We start from the raw sequence: 27,849 nt of genomic DNA, 5'->3' as shown, positions 1-27,849 counted from the left end.
TCTGACACTTGCAAGAAGATTTAAAATGATGTACTTTGATTATTTTTCTTCTAAGAGCCTTATCTAATCTTTGTTGTAAGGGGCTGTCCAGTGTACCATAGGATATTTATCAGCATCCCTCTCCCCTGGCTGACAACCAAAAATGTCTTCAGACATTGCCAAATGTTTCCTGGTGTGTGTGTGTGTGTGTGTGTGTGTGTGTGTGTGTGTGTGTGTGTTGGAAGAATTGCCCCTGGTTGAGAATTACTGCTCTAGAGTCCTGAAACTCCCCTACCCAATATTCACTGACAACTGTTTTCTTCTGTCATGTGGGAAACAAATGGTATTAACAAATTTATGATGGTTGTTTATCATTTGTAACTAAGTCAGTCAGATATATGTGTATTTTTCCTACAAGTCTGGTTTCCTTGCTTCTATTCTTATTCCTCTGTATTCTGTGTTCATTCTCTTATTCATTCCCTCACTTAATCAATAGTGTTTCCTGAGCACAGACTTTATGCCATGCATGATTCTAGGTGCTAGATATGTTGGTCACCAAAACTATTAAGGTCCTTTTTCTCTTGGAGCTTACATTCTAGTGACACTTTTATCCTACACAGTAGACAGGATGATCATTTAGAAGTATTAATCAGGGTTGGGCATGGTGGTTCGCACTTATAATCCCAGAAATTTAGGAGGCTGAGGTGGGCAGGTTGTTTGAGCCCAGGTGTTCAAGACCAGCCCGGCAACATGGTAAAATCCTGTCTATACGAAAAATACAAAAAAAATCAGTCAAGCATGGTGGTGTGTGCCTGAAGTTCCAGCTACTTGGGAGGCTGCGGTGGGAGGATCACTTAAGCCCAGGAGGTCGAGGCTGCAATAGTTCATGATCGGGCCACTGCATTCCAGCCTGGGCGACAGAGCAAGACTTTGTCTTGGGGGGAGAAAAAAAAAAAAAAGGAAAAAGAAAAAGCATTAATCAGGAATTGGAGGAGAGATGTCACTGAGAAGAGTGGAGTAGGGAACTCCCAATCTCCCCATTCCTCCATTAAAGCAATGGTTAAGCTGGCAGGAACTGTTAGAATCAAACTCTGGAATTTAATAAAAACTTACAACAACCAGGGGAATGTTTAGTGAAGAAAGAATTTTAGTAAGAGAGCATATGGCATTTTAATTTGCCCACCTATCATACCCTACTCCCCAACTTGGTAGCAGCCATGAAGACCATGGCTCACATTCCTGATGCAGCTTGCTGGTACCAGGGGGATCCTGTAACAAAAAATTGTGGTTGTGTATTTTGACCTATATAGTAGCTACCTGAGGGACTGGCTCAGGAGATTGCCTTCATTTTATTTGCCTCATCCTTGAGCTTTTTCAGGACTGACATGGCCTGCCAAGAGGCATTTGTCAAAAGCATTTAAAGGAAAATATATACTAGCTGCAGCCACCTATGGGAAGGAATAAAAGATGGGAGTGGTGGTATACATATTGAAAAGCCTGGGAAGAAAGAGGCTGGGGAAGGAGCTACTTGGGGCATGCAGGCTTTGAAAAGCATCTGTGTATACAGGGGAATCTAAAAAATACCCGAGAAGATCTTAGGCTCCATCTCTGACTACCTTTTAGGCTCTGTGCAAGCAGGAAGTGAAGGCTAAGGTAGAGTTGTAAATGGCCTGGCTAAGCCTTGAAGGAGAGCCCCAATACCCAGCCAATCTGCAAAGACTGAGAGAGTGTTTTTTATTTTTGGTTCTAGATATTTAAGAAAATATCTGTGAAATCACTGGCTGACTGTTACTCTAGTAAAATAAAGACTTCAGTGAGCATACAAGATGAAAAATACCTTTATAAAAATATCTGTATAAAATATATTTATAAAAATCTTTATAAAAATAACTTAGAAAAGTCACTAAACAAACACCTAGAACCCACAACAAGCAACAACAATGAATTCTTGGGGAGGGGGACAGAGAGACTCCCATTTCTAGTGATACCACAGCATTATATTCAAAATATTCCATTTTCAACAATAAAAAAAATTACTAGGCATGTGAAAAATAAAAAAGTATAACCCATTCATAGGAAAAAATTAATTAAAAACTCCCTGAGGAAGCCCAGACATTGGACTTACCAGACAAGACTTCAAATCAACTATCTCGCTAACTGACCTAGCTCCATCTACCTCTTCTACCTCACCTTGTATCAGTCAATGCTTTGCTCACTATTGCCAGTCACACTGGCCATCTTGGTGAGCTTCAGACCATCAAGCTTATTCCTGCCTTCAGATATGCTGTGTACTCTCTTCTGGAACATTCTCCCATTTTGTTGCATAGTTCACTCCATACAGTCTGTCTCTGTTCATATTCCACCTCCTCAGAGGCACCTTTCCTGACTACTTAATCTAAAATGGCTATGCTCATCCCAACTTCCTACAATTTTTGCTCCCTTTCATTGTTAAGTTCATCACTCTTTGAAATTACTTTCATTCATTCATCCTTTGTTGACTGATTTATGACGGATTGATTTTATTTTCCCCTTACTAGAAGGTAAGCTCCTTGGCAGCACGTGCTTTATTTGTATCATTTACTGTGGATCACCCTCCTATAACAGTGAGCTAGGCTAAATAAATGCTTATCAAATGAACAAAGATGATTTATATGTGTTGAATAATAATAAAAAATATAAAAAGCTTATAAAATTCTTCTGAGAAGTCTCCCTCAGTTCAGAAATTTTGCTCACTAGCTGTTCGGTGAATCTACTAGAGGAAATCTGTCCATTGGTGATGCTTCAAATGAAGTGAGAGAACAAAATGTCTGATGCCACCATGGCCTGTCATTTCCTTCAGGGAAGGTAATCATAGGCATGTTGGGGGTAGTGGTGAGAAAACCTCTGCCTCCCTGTAAGCACTGGCTTGGTCAGGGAATGAGTGTGTGTCAGTTAGCTGCAGGCTAACCTCTATGTGTGGTCCCCTGAGACCAAGAAAGCCAGAATAGTTTTGGTGGTAGCAGTGACAGAGGTGTCAAGATTTCGAAGTAGTACTATCTTTGGCAGAGGTTCAAAACAGGGTGGGTAATATAAAAATGCTGCTACATATTGCCTTGAGCTTAAAATAAAAGCGGGGACAGTAGATTGACTGGTCTTTGTCTCTTCTTGTTCTGTAACTTCAGAATCATTGCCCAGAGAAAAGAGTTCTGCTTGATTCTGGCAAGTTCTAAAACAACCTGAGAGGAGAAATTATTCTGTAGAACTAAATTTATGAACAGCTGTGGGCTTATCTCATTAAGGATTAAACAGTTTTCATTTTGGATGAAAATCTTTCTAGAACCTATTATATACATCCTCTACCTTTTCATTACATTAACTACTTTCCTTTCTTCCCAAATTCACTATAATGAGCTCAGCAACATCTTCCCAGGCAGTAGGGCATCCTGATAAGCATGTTGCTTCTGAAGCCAGACAGCTTGGATTCAAAGCTTGGCTTTGTCACTCACCTGTTGGGCAGGTTAACACTCTATGCCTCAGTTTCTTTATCTGTAAATAGGGATAATATTAGTACCTTCCTCATAGGTTCTTGTAAGGACTAAATGAATTAATACATGTCATATACTTAACACATTGCCTGGGATATCGTACTGCTTGGAAAATGTTTGCTGCTGCTGCTGCTATAACTATACTGTTACAATTATTACTACAGCAAGTTTTCTTTTGGTGTCTTGAGCTCGTTATAAAGATGATAAATTATAATATGCTGCAACCTAGTGATAACTTCTTAAAGGGCACAGCATTATTGGCTTTTACATAAAATGGCCCCAGACTGATTTGCTAGAGTGGTCTAATACGCTGTTTTACAGCTCTTGTATTTTCCTTTGTGAAGTCCCCTTTTCACTTCTCACTGTTGTTGCTAATTTTTCATATCTATATCAGCCTTTTCCATGCTTCCATTTTTGCAGGAGGCATAAAAAAGAGTTAACCAATTTGTTAGACATGTGTGTTAAGTAAAAGCTAATATATTCTAAACTAAGTTGAAAAAATTCTTCTATGGATGGAGAGAAGAACTTGAGTCCATGGACAACTCTTTTGACTATTCAGAGGTATTTTATTTGTTATTGTTTCTTGCTTCTTAGATAAATATAAAAAGTTACTATAAAAGTAAGTTTCTGGGATAATAGATGTAACAATGGTAATACATAAAGTTAAAATTAACAAACCTCTAATTGAGTTCAAATAAATACTCATTACAGTCCTATTACATGCTAAATACAACAAAAATGAATGATATGGTTCTGAACTATAAGAAGCTTGCAATTAAGAAGAGGAGATAAAGTATAAACAAACAATATCAAGATAACATAGCTAGAGATACTAAAGATTTTAGACTAGGTATTACAGGAGTCTAGAGGAAGGGCCCTTAGCCTAACCTGGGGATTTTAGGGAAAGCTTCCTGAAAGAGGATCATGCCTAAACTGAGCTTGATGACAGCCAGGTGAAGAAAGGTTAGATGGGCTATTCTAAGCATGGAAACATGAGAAGTGATGAGACAGGAAGCAGCATAGTGCTTTCGTGAGAGTATGTAGCTGTGGGTATAAATAATAGAGTTTGATATTGCTGTGATTAAAAAATGAGATGGGAAATGGTGGGAAATGAAGCTAGGAGGTAGATTATAGGGAACAGATTCAAGAGGTCCTCATATGCCATGCTGAGAAGCTTGAATATTACTTGTTAAGAGATGAGAAGCCATTAAGAACACTTGGAAAAAAATGGCAGTTTGCAGATTTTCACTTTAGATGTATAACTCAGTGAGCAGTGTAAAAGACAGCAAAACTAGAAAAGACTGTGGGAAGAGGGACCAGTTACGTGGTTGTTGCAATTAACAAGCTAGAGATAGTAAGAACTGAAAGGAGACAAGGCAGCAAGGATGCTGTGGAAGAGAGGGTCCCAGATGTATTTGGAAGATAAAATTGGAAGGTCCTGGCGACTTATTAGATGAGTTGGGGACAAGGCAGAGAGAAATCTAGGATGGCCTCGAGTTACTAGGAAGATGATAATTTAACTGAGGGAGAAATAGGTGGGTTTTTGTTTTTTGTTTTTTAATTTAGTTTCTTTTTTTTCTTTTGGGGGGTGGGCATAGGAGGATAAAATAGTGAGTTCAGGCTGGGACATATTAAGCCTGAGGTAATTATGGGAGAAGTACGAACTGGAGATATTTTAGAGTAATTAACAATAGATAGAATCATGAAAGCAAATGGCAGCCCCTAGATAAAAGTAAGAAAAGAGAAGAGCAGCAGAACAACAGTGAGATATCAAAAGAGGGACAGAGGTAGATGGCCCATGAAAGAAACTGAGACTCCATATTGAGAGACACAGGGAGAGAACAGCGCCATGAAAGCTAAAGCCACATATGAGTTTTAGATATAGTGGTCAGTAAAGTTAAACACACTCATAACAGCTACATTTTCTGAGCACTCACTACATGTCAGGCACTTTGTGGTTTTATATACCATATCTCATTTAATGTATTATCCACATGGTACAGATGATGAACCTGAAGTTCAGAGAAGTCATGTAACTTACCTGAGGTCATAGGGTAAACTGGCAGAACTGGGATCTGAAACCAGGTCTGCTGGATTACAAAACCCATGTTCTTAACTCTGCTGGAGTAAAATAACTTCTTGAAGATGCAACTTAGTATTATCATAAGGACTGCTATATATTGCTTTTCCAAGAAGCATATCTTAAAACCTGTCTAGTAATCTCAAAATAACATTTAATGTCTAATGAGGTCATTATGTATCTGATCACTTTATAACATCAAAATAGGTGATTTCAGTGATACCTTTTAATAATCTTTTTATTTCATAAATACTACACTGGTCAAATTATGAGAACAATAAGGTGCAATACAAGACAATCCACTCAATTGAGTAAAGCCCAGCTCCAATAAACCCAAAAGGAAGGTCCTCATTGGACTAGCTAGTGTTCTTCACAGGAAAACGAAGTGCCTTGGACTTAGATCTAAGCATCCTCAGCTCTCTCACAGGTTTACTGTTAGTCCCAGGGAGAGTCAGAGAGAGTATGCATAATTTAGCACAAACCTACCATAAATGTGGACGATTTCATTAAATTATACATTCTACGGAAGGTTTATTTTAGATAATAAATGATTATCCATTAAAGAGAGAATAAGAAAGTCACATTTCGATTATAAAAGTTGTAATTTTTTCACTTCCCACTAGAGGAAGCAATAGCATTACTCTTACCATTTGGTGGGTAAAAGACAGCATATTCTTCCAGTCCTAGTTTTCCTATAAGAGAAAACCATAGAGGATTTCAATATGATTAAGTAAATAAATCTTTAAAAATCAACTTATTTTGTGAATGTACTAACAATGGAATTTTAAAAACTACTATAAACTGATATGTCATTTCATGATATGGAATTTAGTTAAAAATTTACCAGCCAATCTTTTGGTATTAGCAAACTTTTTCATAAATTAAAGTAATACGAACCTAAGTGCAACAGAAGCGACACAAAACAACCATAAGAACAAACACTTTCAAGTTCCTTAGGCACTTAAGAAGAGAAATATCTATTTATTATGCATAAAATTTTTTGCTAATTATAAATAAGTCTAATCTATTCATTAAAGCAAGTCTTAAGCTTTGCAATACTGTGTTTACATCTTTATGGAATGTGCTGAAAGTTAAAAATTAAATGACCAGCTGTATGGTGGTCATATTTTCTGAATACCAGAACAGTTAACATGATTTCAGAATGGGGCTGAATATTTGAAATCAGAATTGTCCCAGAAAAGTAAAGTATATTCACAATAATCAAATATTTAACAGAGTTTTAAAAAGTATCTTTCCTTCAAAACTCTGAAAAGTTCTCAGTTTTTTCCATCTTCCACTGAATATCTTTAAATAGCTTTTACCTTGACAGTTTTTCTAACACTTTTGAGTTTATTGAAAAGTTACTTGTATTTTTGTACTGGGCTAAGAGTAATATTTTTAGTGAAAAAAAAAGTTCTTTTTATTTTTGTTAGGGGTGGTGACAGAGATGAAATGAAGAATAAGAAATGTAAGCAGTTCAGGTTAGGGTGGAGACAAAAAGGACTGATCTTGTGAGCAAGAAGAGAACGGAATAATGAATAGGTAGGTAGGTAGGTAGGTAGGTAGGTAGGTAGGTAGGTAGGTAGATAAAACTGATTACTGGACTAGGTGCTGAGAGGCAAACCCTCAACCATGTGGTTTGTAGTCCAGACTAAACCATGAAACATTAGGGTATATTTGCTAACTTTTCTAGCATAGACTTTAAGTGTTTAGAAGTTCAAAGGATGATGGGTTGGTGGACATGGTGAGGTACAGGCTAGTTCTTCAAGGAAATATGATTTTTAAGATTGGAGAGTGGGAAGCCTTCCATATGCAGGAACTATAGGGAGGCTAGAATGAATATGGGGTATTGTGGAATAATCAGGGAAGCAAAGTTAGTTAGGTTAAGACAGTATCAAGTGGTAAAAGGCCTTAAAATCCTGGCTGAGTTTAGAGGTGAGCTCAGTAGATAATTAAGTTTACAATCGGTTTTTCAGCAGATGACTTAAAGAAACAAATAAAAGGTTTCCATAAATTGAATTTAGAAGCAATGGACCTCAGAAAACCTTAAGTTAGGGGTAGCCCAAATCCAGCACAAGGTTATGTGGCCTCTCCTAGGGTAGGAGGTGGAACAATCAGGCAGATAGTTCAGACATAAGAGATACAGGAGAAACAGTTTCTTTTTTCGTGGAAATGGCAGAATGACCATATACAATGAAGTCTGAGCTTTCAGCGTTAGGTGTTCACTATTTAATAAAAAGGAAAAGTTGGGAAGGGCATTCAGCTGAAGTTATTTATATCTTCAGATGACGGCAGGATATTGATATTTTATAAGCAGCTGGTGATAAAGAGGAGAAAAATAACTAAACTAGAAATTGGAGAGCTAAAAGCATATAAATTATATCAAAGTTTTAAGTGTGGTGGAGCATTTTGAGAGAAAAAATACAGATTTTTTAAAAAGTAGAAAAAGCAAATCTGTGTTATAAACTCATAGAAAGAAAAAGAAAAGTCAACAGATAAGACATAAAAACAACAATAAATGGTAGAGTACACAGGGAAGACAGAGAAAGTAAGTTGAAATGCTGCTTCTGGGAACCACTTTCCCATGATTTGTGATAAATTACTTGGGCACTGATTTGAGGTATGAAAGGATGATTACGGTCATCTGAGAGAAATCTTAAGTAACTTATAGTAAAATAATTTGGCAACACCACTATCTCCAAACAAAAATATTCTTGGCATGATTATGTAAGTCTCAATACTTCCTTAAAATTATTAAAAATTTACCTCTTATGTATGATTTTGGTGGCGAGGCACTGTTGTATGCAAAGTGACTCAACACAGATGTATCCCGGGAAAAACAAAGTAATACCTGAATATAACATTGGAAAAAAAAAAAGCAATTAAGCACTATTATAAAACTAGGTAATTCATTATTTCCTATTCAGGAGGCATCCTTCAAGTTCAAGTACCATGCCTTGCAGTGGGAAGAATGCCCTTTATCGGTATACCTTTGGTAAGCATTACAGTGGGATGCCAAGTTCTTCCAAAGAGTTCTCACCATTTGCTACCTCAACTTTGAAGAACAGAAAATGCAAACTGCTAACTAACAGTTGATTATTCTCTTGTGTTTTCTATCTGGACAAGAGAAACACCTGGGAGAAATTTAACAGATGAAAAATGTATGGAGAAGACCCTGAATAACTATTGTGACATAGAGCAATTTGGGAAGTGCAGGAAATGAACTTGACTCTTGCTGGGATGCATCAGGCAGTTAGGCATGTCAGGGTGGGAGGGAAGCCAACTCGTGGTACTTAGAAAGGATAGCAGCAGCAGTAGAACAAGTGGTTGCCTAATAAAGGGTAGAAGCTAAATAGGGTAGAGTATGTCAACCCTACGTGGAGATGAAAATAGGCACAGTAGAAAGTCAGGAACCAGGATGTCCATTAGGAGGTACTAGATTGAGGACACCAGCCTGGAATTTGGGAGCAGGGGTCTAAGACCCAGTAAGGCCATTAGTGACAGGAAATCTGAGTCCTGGTATTAGAATATCTGGGATTCTAAAAATATTACCAAGATAAGAATTCAAGATGACTGAAAAGGCAGAACAGGGGCACAGAGTCAGGGCTGAACTAGCAGCAAGAGTGAAGGCAGAGGAAAAATCCTTGTGTCCAAGACACAAGAAAGGGGATACAGCTTTGGAAAAAAGGATAGGTAATGGAGATTGGGCATCAGTCAGGTTTAATGGTGGAATGCATATCAACCACTGCCACTGCATTGTTTTCATTATATTTTAAATGACTACATAAGTGATACATATTAATGATAAATTTAGAAATATAGAGTATTGGCTGGGCGCGGTAGCTCACGCCTATGACCCCAGCACTTCGGGAGGCCAAGGCAGGAGGATCACTTGAGCCCAGGAATTCAAGACCAGCCTGATCAACATGGTGAAACCTCATCTCTATTTAAAAAAAAAAATTAAATTAATTTTAAAAATAAAGAAATATAGATGATCAACAAAAGGGGAAACAGCCATAATCCCATCAGTCTTAATAATTTGAGGTATATCCTTTCAGACTGTTTTTTAACATACTCATACATATAATTTTTTCAAACCAAACAGGATTATACATAGTTTCCTTTCACTATTGTAAGATAAATATTTCCTACACATTTTTATGTTGTAGAATATTCCACTGTATGAAAGAACAATAATTTATTTAACCTGTATTGTTGTTGAACATTTAATTATTTCCACTTTTCCCCAACGACAAACAACACTAGAGTGAATTTACTTATGGCTAAATATGTACACCTTTAGTTATTTTAATTCCAAAAACTGGACCACCTTTCTGGTCAATTGCTTTGGGCATTTTTAATTGAACCATGCCTCTCCCACATTTTCTTTATCTACTTCTGCCTGACTCCTGGGGGCTGTAAGATTTACCTACACATATGCAACCTGCCATGACTTTTACTTACTTTTATCCCCCCTGTTCCATTCTGGATGACTTCCTCAGATTATTTTTTAGTCAGTTCACTAATTCTCTTCTTCTGCCCCTATTATGCACCAGGTACTGTTCCTTGTGTTTGGAATATATAAAAGGAAACAAACAAAACACCTCTTTTATGGAGTTTAATTATGATGGAGCAAAATGTGTGTGATAAATAGCAAATATGATAGATAATTATATTATATAGTATATTAGGTAGCAAGTGCTATGGAAACAAGATAAAGGGGAACACAGAAAGAGTGGCTGACACTTTAAAGAGGCTGTTCAGGGGAGGTTTCCTTGAGAAGGTGATACCTAATCAAATATTGAAAGGAGTTGAGAAACTTAGCATGTGGATATATGTGCAAGAGCATTCCAGGAGACTTGTTAGGAGACTATTGACAGTAGCTTTCACTAAGATGGCAGCAGTGTGTGGCAGATGTATGACACACCACCCAGAGAGCCTCCTCTAGGAATGAAGGACTGACTTATAGCAGCTGGTAGTGCTGTAGCAAATAACCCTCAGCAGCCAGCTCTTTTCATGGACTACCTCTGCTGAAGAGAGCTATTTTGCTCAAATATCAAGGTCACGCCCGTTTCCTGAAATGGCCTACATCTGATGAAGAGGATGCAAGGGAAAAAAGTCTGAAATTCTTGTCCCCAGCTCAGGATGGGTCTGACAGTTTATCCCATCTTTAGAACTCTCTGCAGCATTGGCTGAGGGTTTCATTTAAACTGTATTGCAGCTAGACTTGTCCTTATGCTCAATCTTGCTTCATTCACTGGACTTTTACATGTGTTGATTCCAAGAGCACTCCCTAATAAACCTTCGGCCTGCTGGTCTCCATCTAAATTGGCTTCCCTGGGAACCCATCTTACAACACAGTGAAAGTGGGAAAAAGTGGTCAGATTCTAAATACATTGTGAAGGCAGGGCTAACAGGAGTTACTGATAGATTGAGATGATATTTTGCAGAAAGACAGGAGTCAAGGAGAGTAACATGTGGAAGTTGAAAGTAGAAGGATGTTTGATCTCAGCAAGTGGAATGCCTTTAACAGGGAAAGTGGCAGGCAGAACAGTTTGGGGAGCGAGATCATGGGTTCATTTTTCAACACGCTAAGTTTGAGATGTCTGCAAGACACCTAAATGGAAAAATTGAAGAGGTAACTGGAGATATTTGTATGGAGTATAGAAGAAAAGTTTAAACTGAAGATACAAATTTGAGAGTTATCAACATATAGATGGTACTGAAAGCCACAAAATAGGTGAGCTTGGTGAAATCATCAAGTAAGTGAGTGTAACTAGAGAAAAGGAGACCAAGAACTGAGACCTGAGGCATTCTAGGATATTGGAGAAAAGAGAAGGAACCAGCCTAGACAACGGAGTAGTGAGTAACCATCAAAAGTGGATTTACCATGATGCTCTGTGAGTGCTGCAAGTTGCTGGGAGACACAGAGTGTCCTAGGCAAGGAAAGTAAGTCAGTGTGTAATCAGAAAGCATTTCTATGTATGTGTCTAGTAAACTGCTTAATAAGATCTCAGAAGAAAAAGACCTGAATCTCTATAGTTCTAATAATTTGTTACAAATTTTTCCTCATTCAAAACAAAAATACATGTTCTTATCTGGTTTTGTATTTATAATATGATACTCTCTGTCTTAAAGAAGGCCCTCCAAATTGTATAAGCTTTAGGTCTGCAAAATGCTGAATTTGCCACTGGTGACTAGAAAAATAAGAGGAAAACTAAAAAGAATGTGGTGTCTTGAAACCCAAGTGAAGAAACAGCACAAATGAATCATATGCTGTTGAGAGATTAGTTAAAAGGAGGGTGGATAATTGGTCATTGGATTTAGTTCTTGATGACCTTGACAAGAGTAGTTTCAGCTCAAGTGGTAGGAGCACCATACACAATGTTTGGTACCTGCTTTTTTAAACAAACTTAATGCATTAAAGAGATCTTTTCGTATCAGTATATACAGAGCTGCCTCATTTTTTTTTCTTTTTTTGTTTTTTTGGTAGAGACAGGGTCTATTTATGTTGCCCAGGCTGGTCTTGAACTCTTGGGCTCAAGTAATCCTCCTGCCTCAGTCTTCCAAAGTGCTGGGATTACAGGCGTGAGCCACTGAGTTTGACCCACTGCATTCATTTTTAAGGGCTGTATCATGTTTCACTGAATATGTATTCCATGATTTATTTAATGGGTTACTCCCCAATATATGAACATTCATTTTCAACTTTATGCTGTTTCTGACAATACCAAAACAATTAGCCTTTTACTGCATCATTTTACACATATGAGTGTCTCTGTAGAACAAATACACAGGAATAGAATTGCCCAGTCACAGAGTATACGCATTGAAAAATGTGATGGCTATTTGGCTGTATATTTATATCCCTTGTTTTCTTTTTCCAGCATTTCCATATGTTTACAGTCTAAAAGGGGGCTGTGTAAGTTCAATCCCTTATGTTGCCTAACTCTATTTTCTATTACATAGTCTAAATGATTATTACTCATATTTAAAAGAATAAGGGATTTTAATATTTTATTTGGTAAAGAGGCAGTTAACTGAATCATCTTATTAGTTCTACTGGCTTTCAGTCCAATCCCTTGAATTTTTAAATATCTATAGTTAACAATAATGTTGTGTTCTTTCTGTTATTTATTACTTTATTTTTCTTATTCTATTGTTGAGAAATTCCAAAACGATATGTTCTTTCCTTCCTTTAGTGGGAACATCTCTAGTATTTCACTAATGAGTAACATTAACTTACATTAATATCACCAATGTTGGTTTCAGATAAACACTATTATGTCAAGAAAACATATTAATACTTGATTTCTAGTGTATAAAAAGTTAGTATAAAAATGAATATTAAGTTGCAGAACAAATAGTGCTAAACTGTACCCTTAGAAATGGTTAAGTCATCAATTTTATGTTGTGATTTGTTTTACTACAATTAAATTTTTTTTAATTGATATTATCAAATACGGTCACATAAATTTTTGGCATCTATTAAGATAAACATGAATTTTATTTTTTGACCTATTAATATAATAAATATTTTCCAATCATTAAGAAAAACCATTGGGCTCTAAAAATTCTAAATTTATAAATATTAATCTCTTCTCCTGCCAAACTTTCACATACCACTGTGGTAGGTAGCATAATGGCCCCCAAAGATGTACGCATCCTAATCCCTGAAATTTGTGTGCTACCAGTTTGGATATGGTTTGTCCCTGTGAAAACTCCTGTTAAAATTTGATTTCCAATGTGGTAGTGCTGGGAGATGGGCCTAGTGGGAGGTGTCTGGGTCATGTGGGCAGATCCTTTATGAATAGCTTCAAGTATCTCTGTGGGACAGGACTAGTTGCCGTGAAAGCAGGTTGCTCCTTCTCATGTTTGCTCTCTTTGTATATACCTGCTTACCCTTCCATTTTGTGCCATGAGTACAAGCAGCATAAGACTTTCACTAGATAGGCTGTCCAATCTTAGACTTTCCAGCCACCAGAATCATGAGCCAAATAAGCCTCTTTTCTTTGTAAATTACCTAGTCTCAGGTATTCTGGTACAGTCACACAAAATGTGACTTATGTGACAAATGGGATTATGCAGATGTGATTAAATAGAAGATCTTTAAATGGGGAGATTATTTAGGATTGTCTGGTTGGGCCCAATGTAACCAAGGATTCTCATACATGAAAGAGAGAAGCAGCAAGGTCAAAGTCAGAAAGAGATGTGATGATGCTCTCTGCTGGCCTTGAAGACAGAGGAAGGGGCCACAAGTCAAGGAATACAGGTGCACTCTAGGTTCTAGAAAGGGCACGAAAAACCCAGATTCTCCTCTGGAGCATCCACAAGCAACAGAGCCCTGCCAATGCCTTGATTCAAGCCCAGTGAAACCCATTTCTAATTCAACTAAATTTATGGCAGCAATAATAAACTAATAGAACCAATCAACAAATACTACAATAAACATATATAATTAGGGTAAAATAATACAACAAGAAAATATACTTACAAACAACTTTCTACTATTGCCTAGAGGAAAAACAATTCCTAAGGAAACATTTGTATTAACTTTCCCTTAGTTTAGCAGACTCGTAGAAGCACAGTAATTTTAGAAGAAGCTCTATGATTAAATATATCTCCCTAGAGTCCCTGCTGCCCTAGAGAAGACAAGATATCTGAGACTGTTCTAAAGAAAATATTGGCAACTGTAAGGTGATAATGCCAGAAGTGGTATGTTAGACAGTACGTACTGGTGTGCAACCCTGGGATACAAGCAAAGAGCTGTCAACTCTTATTCTAATCTGAGTTGCTTTAACTTCTGAGATTCTAATTTTTGTATCTGTATGGAAATGACCGTTCAGTTATAAATCTGCTAGAAAATGGTATGATTATATGAAGATGACAATTTCAATCAAATTAACTACAAAATCTAACCTGGATTAATTACTAATTAAGTAAAAATTAAAACTTTATGAGGATGAAGCTACACGATAGTAATTTACTTCATTTAGAAGAGTTATAAGAAACTGAATGTGTAAGTCTGAACTATGCTAATATGGCAAAGTTATACCTAAAATGTCTACAGATAGCCACAAAAGATTTACTTTGTCCTAAAGCTTTGTTTTATTTCTGGAAAATGTATTTATGGTAAATGTTTCTGAGAAATAAATTATTTTTATAATAAAAAGCACATAAGAAATGACATATGAATTGGACAATCACTTTAATGTAAAACTATTATACAACTTTTTCATTTGTGATGCTCTTACATTTTTATCCAATCAAATTTAGAAATTTTCAAATGATAGATTTTCAAGAATCACTTTTTAAAACACTGCCCTGATACAAATTTTCAAAAAATAAAGGGCAATGTGGCTTACTAGCTTTGAAAATGGACACCCCTGGCTTGGAGTCCTGATAGCTGGATGGGCTTGGGATCTAAGCCTCTGCTTCTTCATCTGTAAAAGGGGAATAAAACTACCTCCCAGGGTTGTTGTAAGAATCATCTATAAAGTGGATTCCGGGAAGATGGTGCAGTAGGAAGCACCAAGAATCTGTCTCCCCACCTAGACAAAAATTGCACTGGCAGCAACTGTCTGATGTAATTATTTTAGAACTCTGGAGTCTACTGAAGTCTTGCAACTTTTAGGATAAAGCTTGGATGGTAAATTGCAGTTAATTTTGATCAATGTCAGCTTCTAGCATAGCCACATATATGCATCCCCCACCCCAATCCCCTTGACAGGCAGGAATGCATGAGTCCCAGGAGCAGCTTACAAGCAGCTTGAAGGACCCAGAAAGGGAGAAAAGCACGCCATCCTCCAAATATTTGGTATCTGTACTCTGATTGCTTCTTCTGAACAGAGAGGTGTAAACAAAGAAGTGAGGGTGAAGACCAAAAGAAGGAAACACTGTTTTTGAACCTCCCTTGATTGTTGCAAGCCCCTTCCCCTCTGGTTGAAGTAATTTTCAGAAGATTTAAAGGAACAATGCTCTCCCTCCTCTTTATTTTCTCTTTTATTCCCTTTGGGAGCCAGATGTTAAAGACTAGGTTATTCAAAAACAACTGTGTATATGGGGGAAATCAGAAAGTGACCACATATGCTCAAGGAAAAGTGAAGGCTAAGGAAAGACCCAAGATGATGTTAGATTTATACCTCAGGCTGATCCTGGGCAGAAGGAAAACAAACAATATTCAAAAAAACTAAAACTAAAACAATAAAAACAACAACAAAAACCCAGGGAAGAAAAAGAATCTGATTTCCAGATATTCCACATTATTAGATTTATATGTCCCATTTTTAACAACAACAACAAAATCACAAATAATACAAAGAACTTGAAACGTACGGCCCATTTAAAGGGCCAAAAAAAAAAAAAAAATTGACAACTGTCCTTGAAAAAGACCTGATAGCAGATCTACTATAGAAAGACTTTAAAACAACTGTCCATAGATTCTCAAAAAACTAAATAAATGTGGAGAAAATAAAGAAAAAATATATCAGCAAAATGGAAACATCAATAAAGAAATAGCAAATCAAAAAAGAAACCAAAAGGACATTATGGAGCTGGAAGGTATAATAGTAAAATAAAAACTCAGTAGAGGGATTCAAAGACAGATTTGAGCAGGTAGAAGAAAGAATCAGCAAACTTGAAGACAGGGAAATGAAAATAATTGAGTCTGTGAAATAGAAAGAAAAAAAAATTTGAAGTTAACAGAGCCATAGGAACTTATGGGACACCACCAAGCCAACCGATATGCATGGTAGGAGTCTCAGAAAGATAAGAGAAATTGAGGAAGGGGTAGAGAGAATATTTGAACAAATAATGGCTGAAAATTTCCCAAATTTGATGAAAGACATGAATATAAACATCCAAGAAGCGACACATTATAATCAAACTGTTGAAAGTCAAAGGCAAAGAGAGAACTTTGAAAGCTGCAAGAGAGTAGTAACTCATTAAATATAAGGGATCCTCTATACAATTATTAAAAGATTTCTCATCAGAAACTTAAGGACCACACACAATGGGCTGACATATTCAGTGTGGTAAAAGAAAAACGCCATTAATCAAGAATCCCATATCCAGCAAACTGTCCTTCAAAAGTGAGAGAGATATTCAGACTCTCTCACATAAATGAAAGCTAAGACCTGACCTTCAAGAAATGTTCACAGGAGTCCTGCAGAGTAAAATGAAAGGATACAAGAAGTAACTAGAATCTGAGTGAATAAATAAAGATCTTTAAAAAAAAAAACACATGGGCAATTATAAAGATAATACTATTGTAACAAAAGTTTTTAACTCCACTTTTTGTTTTCTGTATGATTTAAGAAACTCATACATTTGAAAAGTCACTGTTTAAAAATCAGTATTATTGTAACTTTGGATTGCAACTCCACATTTTGTTTTCTACATAATTTAATAAATCAGTGCATTTAAAAGAATTGCTGATTTCAGGGTTTGTGTATGCACTGTACACAGATGTAACATTGTGATGTCATCAACCGAAAGGTGCGAGGATAGAGCTGTAAATTAATACAAAATTTGTATGTTATTGAATTTAAATTGGTACTAATTTAAACTAGAGTGTTATAATTTTAGGTTGTTAAATATAATCTCCATGGGAACCACAAAGAAAATAGCTATGGAGTATACACAAAACAGAAGAGAAAATGAGAAAGAAATGTAAACATTTCACTACACACACACACACACACACACACCCCCAACTAAACCCAAAAGAAGACAGTAATACAGAAAATGAGAGGCATAAAAGCTATAAGACATATAGAAAACAAATAGAAAAATGAGAGAAATATCTCATCAGTAATTACTTTAAATGTAAATGTATTAAATTCTCCAATCAAAAGACAGGTTGGCAGAATAAATTAAAAATATAAAAACTACACGTGATCTGTAAGAGATTCATTTTAGATCTAAAGACATAAATATATTAAAAATTAAAGGATGGAAAAAGATACTCCATGCAAATAGTAACCAAAAGAGAGCAAGGTGACTATACTTATACCACACAAAATAGACTTTAAATAAAAAAGGTTATTGGGAGACAAAAAGTCATTATATATTAATAAAAGTTTCAATACAGCAAGAAGATATAACAGCTATAAATATTTATGTACCTATAACAGACTTGAAAACGTATGAAGCAAAAACTGACAAAAAATGAAGGGAGATATAGACAATTCTAGAATAACAGTGGACTTCAATACCCTATTCTCAATGATGGATAGAACCACTAGACAGGAAATAAGGAAACAAAGGATTTACATGATAAAGCAACTAGATCTAACAATATACTAAACACTTTACCCAAGAACTACGGCATACACATTCTACGTAAATGCACATGGGACATTTTCCAGATAGATAGATCATATATTAGGTCACAAATTAAGTTTGAATAGATTTTTTTAAAATAGAGATGATGCAAAGTAGCTTCTCTGACCACAGAGATAGAGGTAGAAATCAGTAACAGAAGGAAAACTGGAAAATTCACAAATTTACGGAAACTAAACAACACAGTCTTAAACAGCCAATGGATTAAAGAAGAAATTATAAGAGAAATTAGAAATACTTAGAGACAAATGACAAAACCATGACATATCAAAACTTACGGGACTCAGTGAGAGTGATGTTAAGTGGAAAATTTATAGCTACAGAGGCTTAGATTAAAAAACAAGAAAGGTTTCAAATCAACAGCTAACTTTGCAACTTCAGGAACAGGAAAAGTGGGCAAACTAGGCTGCAAGCTACCAGAAGAAAGAAAATAAATAATAAAAAGTAGAGCAGAGATAAATGAAATTAGAGAATAGGAAAACAATAGAGATAATAACTGAAACCAAAAGTTGGCTTTTCAAAAAGATCAACAAAATTAAAAAACCTTGAGCTAGATGGACTAAGAAAAGAGAATACTCAAATTATTACAATAAGAAATGAAACTGCGAACATTACTACTGACTCTACAGAAATAAAAAGGATTATAAGAGTACAATGACCAATTGTACACCAACAAATTGTATAACCTAGATAAAATGAACATATTTCTAGAAACACAAAATCAGCCAAGACAAAATCACAAAAAAAAAAATAGAAAATCTGAACAGACCTGTAAGTAGTAAAAATATTAATCAATAATCAAAACTCTGACAAAGAAAAGCCTTGGTCCTGATGGCTTCACTCGTGAATGCTACCAAACATTTAAAGAAGAACTAACACCAGTGTTTCTCAAACTTTTCAAAAAATTGAGCTGGGCATGGTGATGTACAACTATAGTCCCAGCTACTCAGAGAGTTGAGGCAGGAGAATTGCTTGAGGCCAGGAGTCCAAGGGTACAGTGCACACACTACAATCAAGCCTGTGAATAGTCACTGCACTCCAGCCTGGGCAACATAGGGAGATCCTGTCTTTCAAACAAACAAAACAAAACAAAACAAAACAAAAACTCTCCCACACAATTAAAAAGTAGAAAACACTTATTGATTCATTCTATGAGGCCAGCATTACCTTGATACCAAAACCAAAGACACTACAAGAAAATAAAACCACAGACCAATATCCCTTAGAAAAGTCAATGGGAAAATAATTGACAAAATACTAGCAAACCAAATTCAGCAGAGTATTAAGAGAATTATACACAATGACTTAGTGTGATTTATTCTTGGAATGGTTCAACATATAACAATGGATCACTGTAATACACTATACTAACAGAATGAAGTGAAAAAAGTCACATGATCATCTCAATTGATGTAAAAAAAAAAAGCATTTGACAAAATTCTAAACCCCTTCATGATAAAAATATTCAACATACCTCAATATAATAAAAGCTGTATATGAAAATGCTACAGTGAACATCATACTCCATGGTGGATGACTGAAAGCTTTTCATCTAAAATCAGAAACAAGGTAAGGATGCCTGCTTTTGCTACTTTTATCCAACATACCGGAAATTCTAGCCAAAGTAATTAGGCAAGAAAAAAATAAAAGAAATCCAAGTTATAAAGGAAGAAGTACAATTATCTTTGTTCACAGGTGATATGATCCTATATGTAGAAAATCCTAAAACTCCCACAAAAGACTGCTGGAACTAATAAATAAATTCCATAAAGTAGCAAGGTACAAAGTTAACACAAAAAAATCAGTTGCATTTCTATACACTAACAATGAACAATCTAAAAATTTCACATACAATAACATTAAAAAGAATAAACTACTAGGCCGGGCACAGTGGCTTACACCTGTAATCCTAGCACTTTGGGAGGCTGAGGTGGGCGGATCACGAGGTCAGGAGATCAAGACCATCCTGGCTAACACAGCAAAACCCCATCTCTACTAAAAGTACAAAAAATTAGCTGGGCATGGTGGCAGGTGCCTGTAGTTCCAGCTACTCGGAAGGCTGAGGCAGGAGAATGGCATGAACCCTGGAGACAGAGCATGCACTGAGCTGAGATCGTGCCACTGCACTCCAGCCTGGGCAACAGAGCAAGACTCCATCTCAAAAAAAAAAAAAAAGAATAAACTACTTAGGAATTAAATTCACCATGGAGGACTTGTATAATAAAAACTATAAAACAATGCTGAAAGAAACTAAGAAAGACATAAATGAAAAGGTATTTCATCTTCATGAATTGGAAGACTTAATACTGTTAAGGCAATACTACCTAAAGTGATCTACAAGCTCAATGCAATCCCTATCAAAATCCCAGTGATATATTTTGCAAAAATAGAAAAACCCATCCTGAAATGTAGATGAAATCTCAAGAAACCCCAAATAGCCAAAACAATCTTGAAAAAAGAAGAACATATCTGAAAGATTCCTACTTCTTCCAGATTTAAAAACTTACTAGAAAGTTTTAATAATCAAAACAGTGTGCTACTGGCATAAAGACAGATGTACAGACAAACAAAATAGAACAGAACTAGAAATAAAACCTTGAATATATGGTCAAATGATTTACAACAAGGGTTTGTGCTAGTCCTTTCTCCCACTACCATTGAATGGGAGAAAGTGCAGTCTTCCAACAAATGCTAGGAAAACTGGATATCTATATGCAAAAGAATGAAGTTGGACCTTTATCTAACACCATATCCAAAAATTAAGTCAAAATGGATTAAAGACCTAAATGCAAGTTCTAAAACTATAAAACTCATAGAAGAAAACATAGTGCAAAATCTTCACAACATTGGATTTGGTGATCTCTTGGATATGATACCAAAGGCACAGGTGATAACAACAAAAATAGGCAAACTAGACTTCATGAAAATTTTAAAATTTTGTGCATCAAAAGACACTATCAATAGAGTAAAAAGTCAACTCACAAATGGGAGAAAATATTTACAAATCAAATTTTCAATAAGAAATTAATAACCAGAATATTTACAGATCTCTTAAGACTCAACAATAACAACAACAAAAAACAAGTTGATCCAAAAATGGGCAAAGGACTTGAATAGACATTTTTTTCCTGAGTAGACATAAAATGGCTAATGAGCACAAGAAAAGATGCTCAATATCATTAATCATTAGGGAAATGCAAATGAAAACTATAATAAGATAACATAATTTCATACCCATCAGGATGGCTACTATCAAAAAAAGAGAAAGTAACATGTTGGCGATGATGTGGAGTAACTAGAACCTTTGTACACTATTGCTGGAATATAAAATGGTATAGTCACTATGGAAAACAGTATGGTAGTTCCTCAAAAAGTTGAAATAAAATTCATTTCTTATAATATTTCTATTCTGAAGCCATCACTGAGTTCTGTACCACTCCCAGAATTTATTTTCCCTTTATCTATATTTGCATAGAATTTATATATATTTCTATTGGTGGATTTATCAAATTATAACTATGAATTTGTCTTTCTCTTCATTTTTCACTAAGTTGTGAGCTTAATAAATATCTTCTTTTGCTAGCACTTAACACAGTGCCTATATCAGAACATACACTAAATAATCTAACTAGATACATGAACAAAGAATATCTGATGCATCTGGACCTTTTAAATTCCATTCAATAGCGTTAAAATATCTATAACTATGTCACACTTCAGTATCTCAGGACTACTACTCAGTATATGCCAGATAAACCAAGCACATGATGGAAGATTTGTCATATAACAGAAAGAGTAAATCTTCATGTCTTCCCTTTTACTACATATGAATTCCTTCCTATGAATATTTTATATACTTTGGACAATATGTTAACTCACGTAGTTGGTGAAAATTCCATTCAGTATTGGAGTCTGAAAATGGTATTGTCAAACTACTCACTTTACTTCCATTACATAAGAATTGTCTTCTGTTTGAATACATTTTGAAACTCTGACATAATTTAAAACTTACAACACTTAAAAGTGGGTACTTTAAGAATTTCATGCAAAATAAAAACTAACTTAACACTGGAATACTAAAGGCTTATTACTAAAAACATTATTTCTATAATATTCAGCATTGTTGCCAATAAAATTTAGGTAACAGGCCGGGTGCAGTGGCTCATGCCTGTAATCCCAGCACTTTGAGAAGCCGAGACGGGCAGATTACGAGGTCAGGAGATCGAGACCATCCTGGCTAACACTGTGAAACACTGTCTCTACTAAAAATACAAAAAATTAGCTGGGCGCAGTGGTGGGCGCCTGTAGTCCCAGCTACACTGGAGGCTGAGGCAGGAGAATGGCGTGAACTTGGGGGGCAGAGCTTGCAGTGAGTGGAGATCGCGCCACTGCACTCCAGCCTGGGCACAGAGCGAGACTCCGTCTCAAAAAAAAAAAAAAAAATTTTAGGTAACATTAACATGAGGTACTTGGGAACAAGTGCCTGCATATTCTTGTAACATAGGCCCAGATTTTCTTTAAAGAAGGATTATTGGATATTTTCTCATCTGTATGTAAACACAGCAACGCCACATGACATCTAATTTTGCAGTGTAGTCACAAAATCCAATAAATGGGCTATGACCAAGAACATGGCCAGGAACACTAAATTTGCTATACACTGGCGATTTTCCTATACAGCAAGAGTTGCTAGGCAGCTTTGCTAAAGGAATGCCTGTAATTAATGATAAGAACAGGCTTTCTTCTGTCTTATTACACACATACACATACACACACACATAATTTTTTTCTGAGAGGAAAAAACAGAACTCAATTTCTGAAAACAGAATATTTACAATGCATAAAATTACATACGTTTTTAGGAGTTAAAATATATTTCTAATAATTCAAACTAATTGTAAAATGAAAAACTAAAAAGCATCACCATGAAAGTGTTTTCTTAGTAATTATCCATATAAGGAAAATTTATTTTTACATAATTCCCAAAGAGAGATGCTTAGATGTTGTAATCATCCATCTATTTATGTCATGGGGATAGAGATCCATATTAAAGCTTATTTAGACAGAAGAATGGATAAAGAAAATGTAGTACATACAATACAATGGAATATTATTCAGTCAATATAAAGAAGAAAATGAGTTACATGAGGCAACGTGATCCTGGAGAACATTATATTAAATGAAATAAGGCAGTCACAGAAGAACAAATACTACATGATTCTACTATATGAGGTATCTAAAACAGTCAAACATATAGCAGCAATTAAATGGTGACTGCTGGGCCTAGGGGGCAGGGGGAATATGGAGCTGCTATTCAATCAGTATAATGTTTCTGCCATGGGAGATGACTGAATTCTAAAGATCTGCTGTACAGCACTGTGCCTATAGTTAATAATACTATACTGTACACTTAAAAAGGTATTAAGAGGATAGACCTTGTGATAAGTGTTCTTACTACAGCATTTAACAGAGGCTTATTTAATGATTTCCAAAGTACTAAAAGCAGGAGAAGTCATGAGACCTATGACTGAAAAAAATTATGTAAAATCTAAAAAAATACAATTTGGACTAAAATATTAATAGAAATGGAAAATAAAGGTTAAAGCATACTCTTATAGCACTTACTGTTTGTGATACTGATTTAGCACCTAATGCTTTACATAAACACTTTAAAACAATTTCAGAATATTTTGTATGTTCATGTCCCGCCCCCTTAACTAGAATGTAAGCCCATCAAAGGTGATATCATCTATACATAGTATAAGGATCAATATTTTTTTTCTATCAGAGTCACTGGCATTCATCAACACTCTCAGATGTCCCCACCAACACAGGTTTCATCAGAGGTGGATCAATAAATATTTACTGATGCTCATTCTGCTTTTTCTCAAAATATGCATCCACTTATTAGTTCAGTTACTTACAAGTTTTCTTAGAAGTTTTCTCACATATAAGTCACTTACATGTGGAAAAGATAAAAATGAATGCTCCCTTAAGGGTTAGTTCTGGCATTATTTGGAGAACTTGTTACTGCTCTCATTGAAAACAGATACCCTCACTGATTCTGTTTACCAAATGAGGCAGATTTGTTACCTGTCAAGCCCCTTTTTACCACCACCAAAGAGGCTTTGTAGTTGTAACTTAAAAATGGCAATCCTCTTATCTCTGGTGACCAAATGGTACAAACTTGTCAAATGTACACTCTCTCTACCCACACACTGAAGTAGAATAGTCACAGATTACTATGAGTCATGCCATTATTGGTCTTTGGCTGATGTTATAATTTATGTGTTCATATGTTTGGTGTCACAACAGTTTCATGTTCTGGATCAAAATGGCATAAGAAGGACCAAAAGCTTTTAGCGAGTTGGTCAACTTTTTGTCAAGTGGTAGATATTTAGTTTATGTGGTTTTGTTTGTTTTATATCTTTGTGTGACATTAACTAATCTGTTTATGAGTCAGTTCATAAAAAAGGATTCATTACAACTATACTAAAATCTAAGGAAATCTAGAGCCCCATAAAATGACAGTAAAATATCCATTATCCTATAAATTACTAATATTAAGCTTTTAGATAAAAGAAGAAAGCTTCCTTCTCAATAATGAAAAAGATAACCCCATCAATGAAAACAAGTACATGAGGTTAAGGAATATTTTTACTCAGTATCTGTAGTACACTAGGCATTGGAATTAACAATAAGGACCAAAACAATTAAGAATTTACCTGGGAGAGACAATTATAAAATAATCAAATAAACTATGATAAGTACTATAAACAAAAAGTATGGAAAGTACTACATGGCACTTTAAAAGCACATATTAGATAGCCATGGCTTTGTGTGTGTTTGTGCAGGTGAGTGAGGGGTTAGTCAGGGAAGGTGTATCTGAGTAAATGATTATTTCTTTAAGCATGGTTTCCTTTGGGTCTCTGAATATATTTATAATGACTGCTTTGAAGTTTTTGTCTGTTAAGTCCAAAATTGAGAAATGAAGTAAAAATAGGAGTTTACTAGATGAAGACGGGAGGATAACAGTCTTGCTTATAAAAGGAACTGCAGGTCTCATGGCCCTGAGGCAGAAAGGAGTATAGTGAACTTAAGAAGTTAAAGATCAGGATGGTTGGAATACAGAATGCCAGAGTGTCAGGCAGAGAAGTGAACAATTCATCTGGAGAAATGGGCCAGGTAATGCAGGGTCATGTAGACTCTTGTGAAAAATTTGGGTCTTTTGGTTTTAATCAAACAAGTGACATGAATTGATTGGTGTTTTTAAAAGACCACTCTGACTTTACTGTAGAACATGGATTAAAGGTGGGGTGGCCAGCATTCAGCAAGAGAGATAAATACGAAGGTCAATTTAGTTTTTAGTAATAGTAAAGAAATGTAATAAAACACCCACAGATTAAAGACAATAAAGCTATTCTTTCTTTAGGACAAAACCAATAGAATTTTCCTGCATAACAAATTATAAAACTTTTGACAGATAACATTCCAGTAACTAATAACTCTTGAGATAAAAGAATTTTAAAATCCACATTTAAAAAGAATAAACAATCTGTAATCAATACTTTTGTGGAAAAATTTAATCATTTCTTTTATGGCAAATCACATAAACTTTTTTTGTACCTCTGAGATCTGCATAAAGACAGTTTAGTCTAAACTCTCAGCTGAATGATAAGAATATGAAGGCCCATGGAGGTCTGGTGAACTGCCTAAGGCCGCAAACATATTTGAGGACAGAACTACTGAAACATGAGCTAAATAAAAGAAAAAAATATTTATTTCAGCACTTTTGAGATTCTTTCATCACCTTTGGCTTTTGACAGTTTGACTATGATATGTCTGGGTATGGATATCTGTGGTTATCCTACTTTGAGTTTGTTGAGTTTCTTAGATGTGTAGATTAATGTTTTTCATCAAATTTGAGACATTTTCAGCCATTCTTTCTTCAAATACATCTGCTCCTTTCTCTCTCTCCTCTCCTTCTGATACTCCTGTTATAAATTTGTTCGTGAGCATGTTGTCCTAAACTTCTCTGAGGCTCTGTTTGTTATTTTCTTTGTTCTTTGAATGACATAATTTCTCTTGATGTCTTCCAAGTTCACTGATTCTTCCCTGCTTTTTCAAATATACTTTTGAGTCCTTCCAATAAAATTTTCATTTCAATTATTGTACTTTTCAACTCCAGAATTTCGGTTTGGTACTTTAAAAATGTAATTTCTATCTCTTTAAAACCTTCTGTATTAGAGGAGACATTGTCATCACACCTTACTTTACCTTTTCTTTTTTTTTTTTCTTTTTTTAGACCGGGTCTCACCTGTCATCTAGGCTGGAGTGTAGTGGCATAATCACAGCTCACTGCAGCCTTGACCTCCTGGGCAAAAGTGATCCTCGCATCTCAGCCTCCTGAGTAGCAGGGACAACAGGCACATGCCACTACACCCAGCTAACTTTTTTCTATTTTATAGAGACAAGGTTTTGCCATGTTGCCTAGGCTGGTCCCAAACTCCTGGGCTCAAGCGACTGTCCTGCCTCAGCTTCCCAAAATGCTATGATTACAGGTGTGAGCCACTGCATCTGGCCTTACTTTACTTCTTTAAGCATAGCTTCCTTTAGTTCTTTGAATATATTTATAATGGCTGCTTTGAAGTTTTGGTTGGTTAAGTACAACATCTAGGCCATCTTACCACCAGCTGGAGCTCATGATTGCTATTTGCTTATTTGTTTAGTGACTTGGTCGAAATATTTCATTTAAGTCTGTTTCTCCCAAAGTATGAAGCTTCTGATGTACCTCAGAGTATGCAGCCTTGAGCATACATACAATCATCCTTCAGTGACACTGGCTTTAGCAGCGTTCTTCTCTTTTTTTTTTTTGAGACAGTCTTGCTCTGTCACCCCGGCTAAAGTGCAGTGGTGCAATCTTGGCTCACCGCAACCTCTACCTCCTGGGTTCAAGCGATTCTCCTGCCTCAGCCTCCTGAATATCTGGGACTACAGGCACGCACCACCAAGCCCAGCCAACTTAGCAGGGCTCTTGGTCTCTTCCCCTGATCTCTGTGTTAAGCTTTCTGTCTTTCTCGATATCATAGCCAGATATTAGTTTCCTCTAATTGCCAGCTGATTATTCTACTGTTTTCAACAATGTCCTCATGCATAAATTGTACCACAGTCTGATTCAATTAAACGTAGGGTCCTTCATGAGGTCATTTTTGAGGCCAGTCTTTGAGGTTTGTCCTATCCCATCAGGACTCCTCCTAGCTATCTCTGTCTCTGGCTTTCTCTGGTAAACCAGCTGCTACGCTTTTAGCTTGTTACTCTTAATTCTTAAGTGTTTACCATTAAAATCTTAATTGTTCAGAGCCCCACTACGTTGGAACTTTCCCGTACTCCATATAAAGTTAGTTCTTTGAGGAGAGCTTCAGAGTTACTGTTGCTAAGGCTGTCTCCCATTCTGGCCAAAATCTCTGAGTCATTGCCCTGGAGCCAGGTTGGGGATAGTGGCCTACTTCTCTTGGAGTGACACTTCTGCTTTGTGAGAAAACACTGGTGAGGGTGGTAGCCTCTGGTCTTCCCAGCTTGTCTTTCTGATGTGGAACCTCTCTCCCCTCTATAAACAAAATGAGGTGAAAGCAGTTGAGGCCGTAGTATTTTTGGCCTGCTGAGTGGAGTCAGAGCTTTTGGACCAGATCTCTGCCCTATGGGAAGGAATCTGACAACTTCTTGATGGTACTCTCTAGAATTTAGCATCTGCAACATGGAGCTGAGGGAGATAAGAAATACTGGCCATCTGCCCCTCCTATGGAGATACTTAGCCCTTGACTAGAAGCTGGAGGGAAACGGAGCCCCATCTTCCTGGCCACACATGACTGAACTGAAGCTTCTGTTACGCTAATCTGGGGGTGAGGGGAGGCAAAAAGCAGCTCA

The 27,849-nt window shown here is 36.1% G+C and overlaps 1 protein-coding gene and 1 non-coding gene across 4 annotated transcripts in view; both read right to left on the bottom strand.

The window, feature by feature from the left end:
• TBC1D19 (TBC1 domain family member 19) overlaps positions 1-27,849 on the bottom strand; it is a 157,238-nt gene that overhangs the window by 27,530 nt on the left and 101,859 nt on the right. For all 3 annotated transcript variants that reach the window (XR_001444697.3, XM_028847965.2, NM_001260783.1), the window contains 2 exon segments: positions 8,350-8,434; positions 6,231-6,275 (listed from right to left, as the gene is read on the bottom strand). Coding sequence is in view for 2 of the 3 variants with exons in the window: in XM_028847965.2 (XP_028703798.2) it covers positions 6,231-6,275; positions 8,350-8,434 (130 nt within the window). In the remaining variant the exon portion in view is untranslated.
• Positions 23,701-23,780, bottom strand: LOC114678570 (small nucleolar RNA SNORD74). Its single transcript, XR_003730005.1, has one exon. It is a non-coding gene; the product is annotated as a small nucleolar RNA SNORD74 (small nucleolar RNA).

This window comes from Macaca mulatta, chromosome 5 (assembly GCF_049350105.2).
Source record: "Macaca mulatta isolate MMU2019108-1 chromosome 5, T2T-MMU8v2.0, whole genome shotgun sequence".
NCBI classification, from domain to species: Eukaryota; Metazoa; Chordata; class Mammalia; order Primates; family Cercopithecidae; genus Macaca; species Macaca mulatta.
Note: the sequence above shows the minus strand (reverse complement) of the source record. Positions and strands in the feature narration are given on the sequence as shown.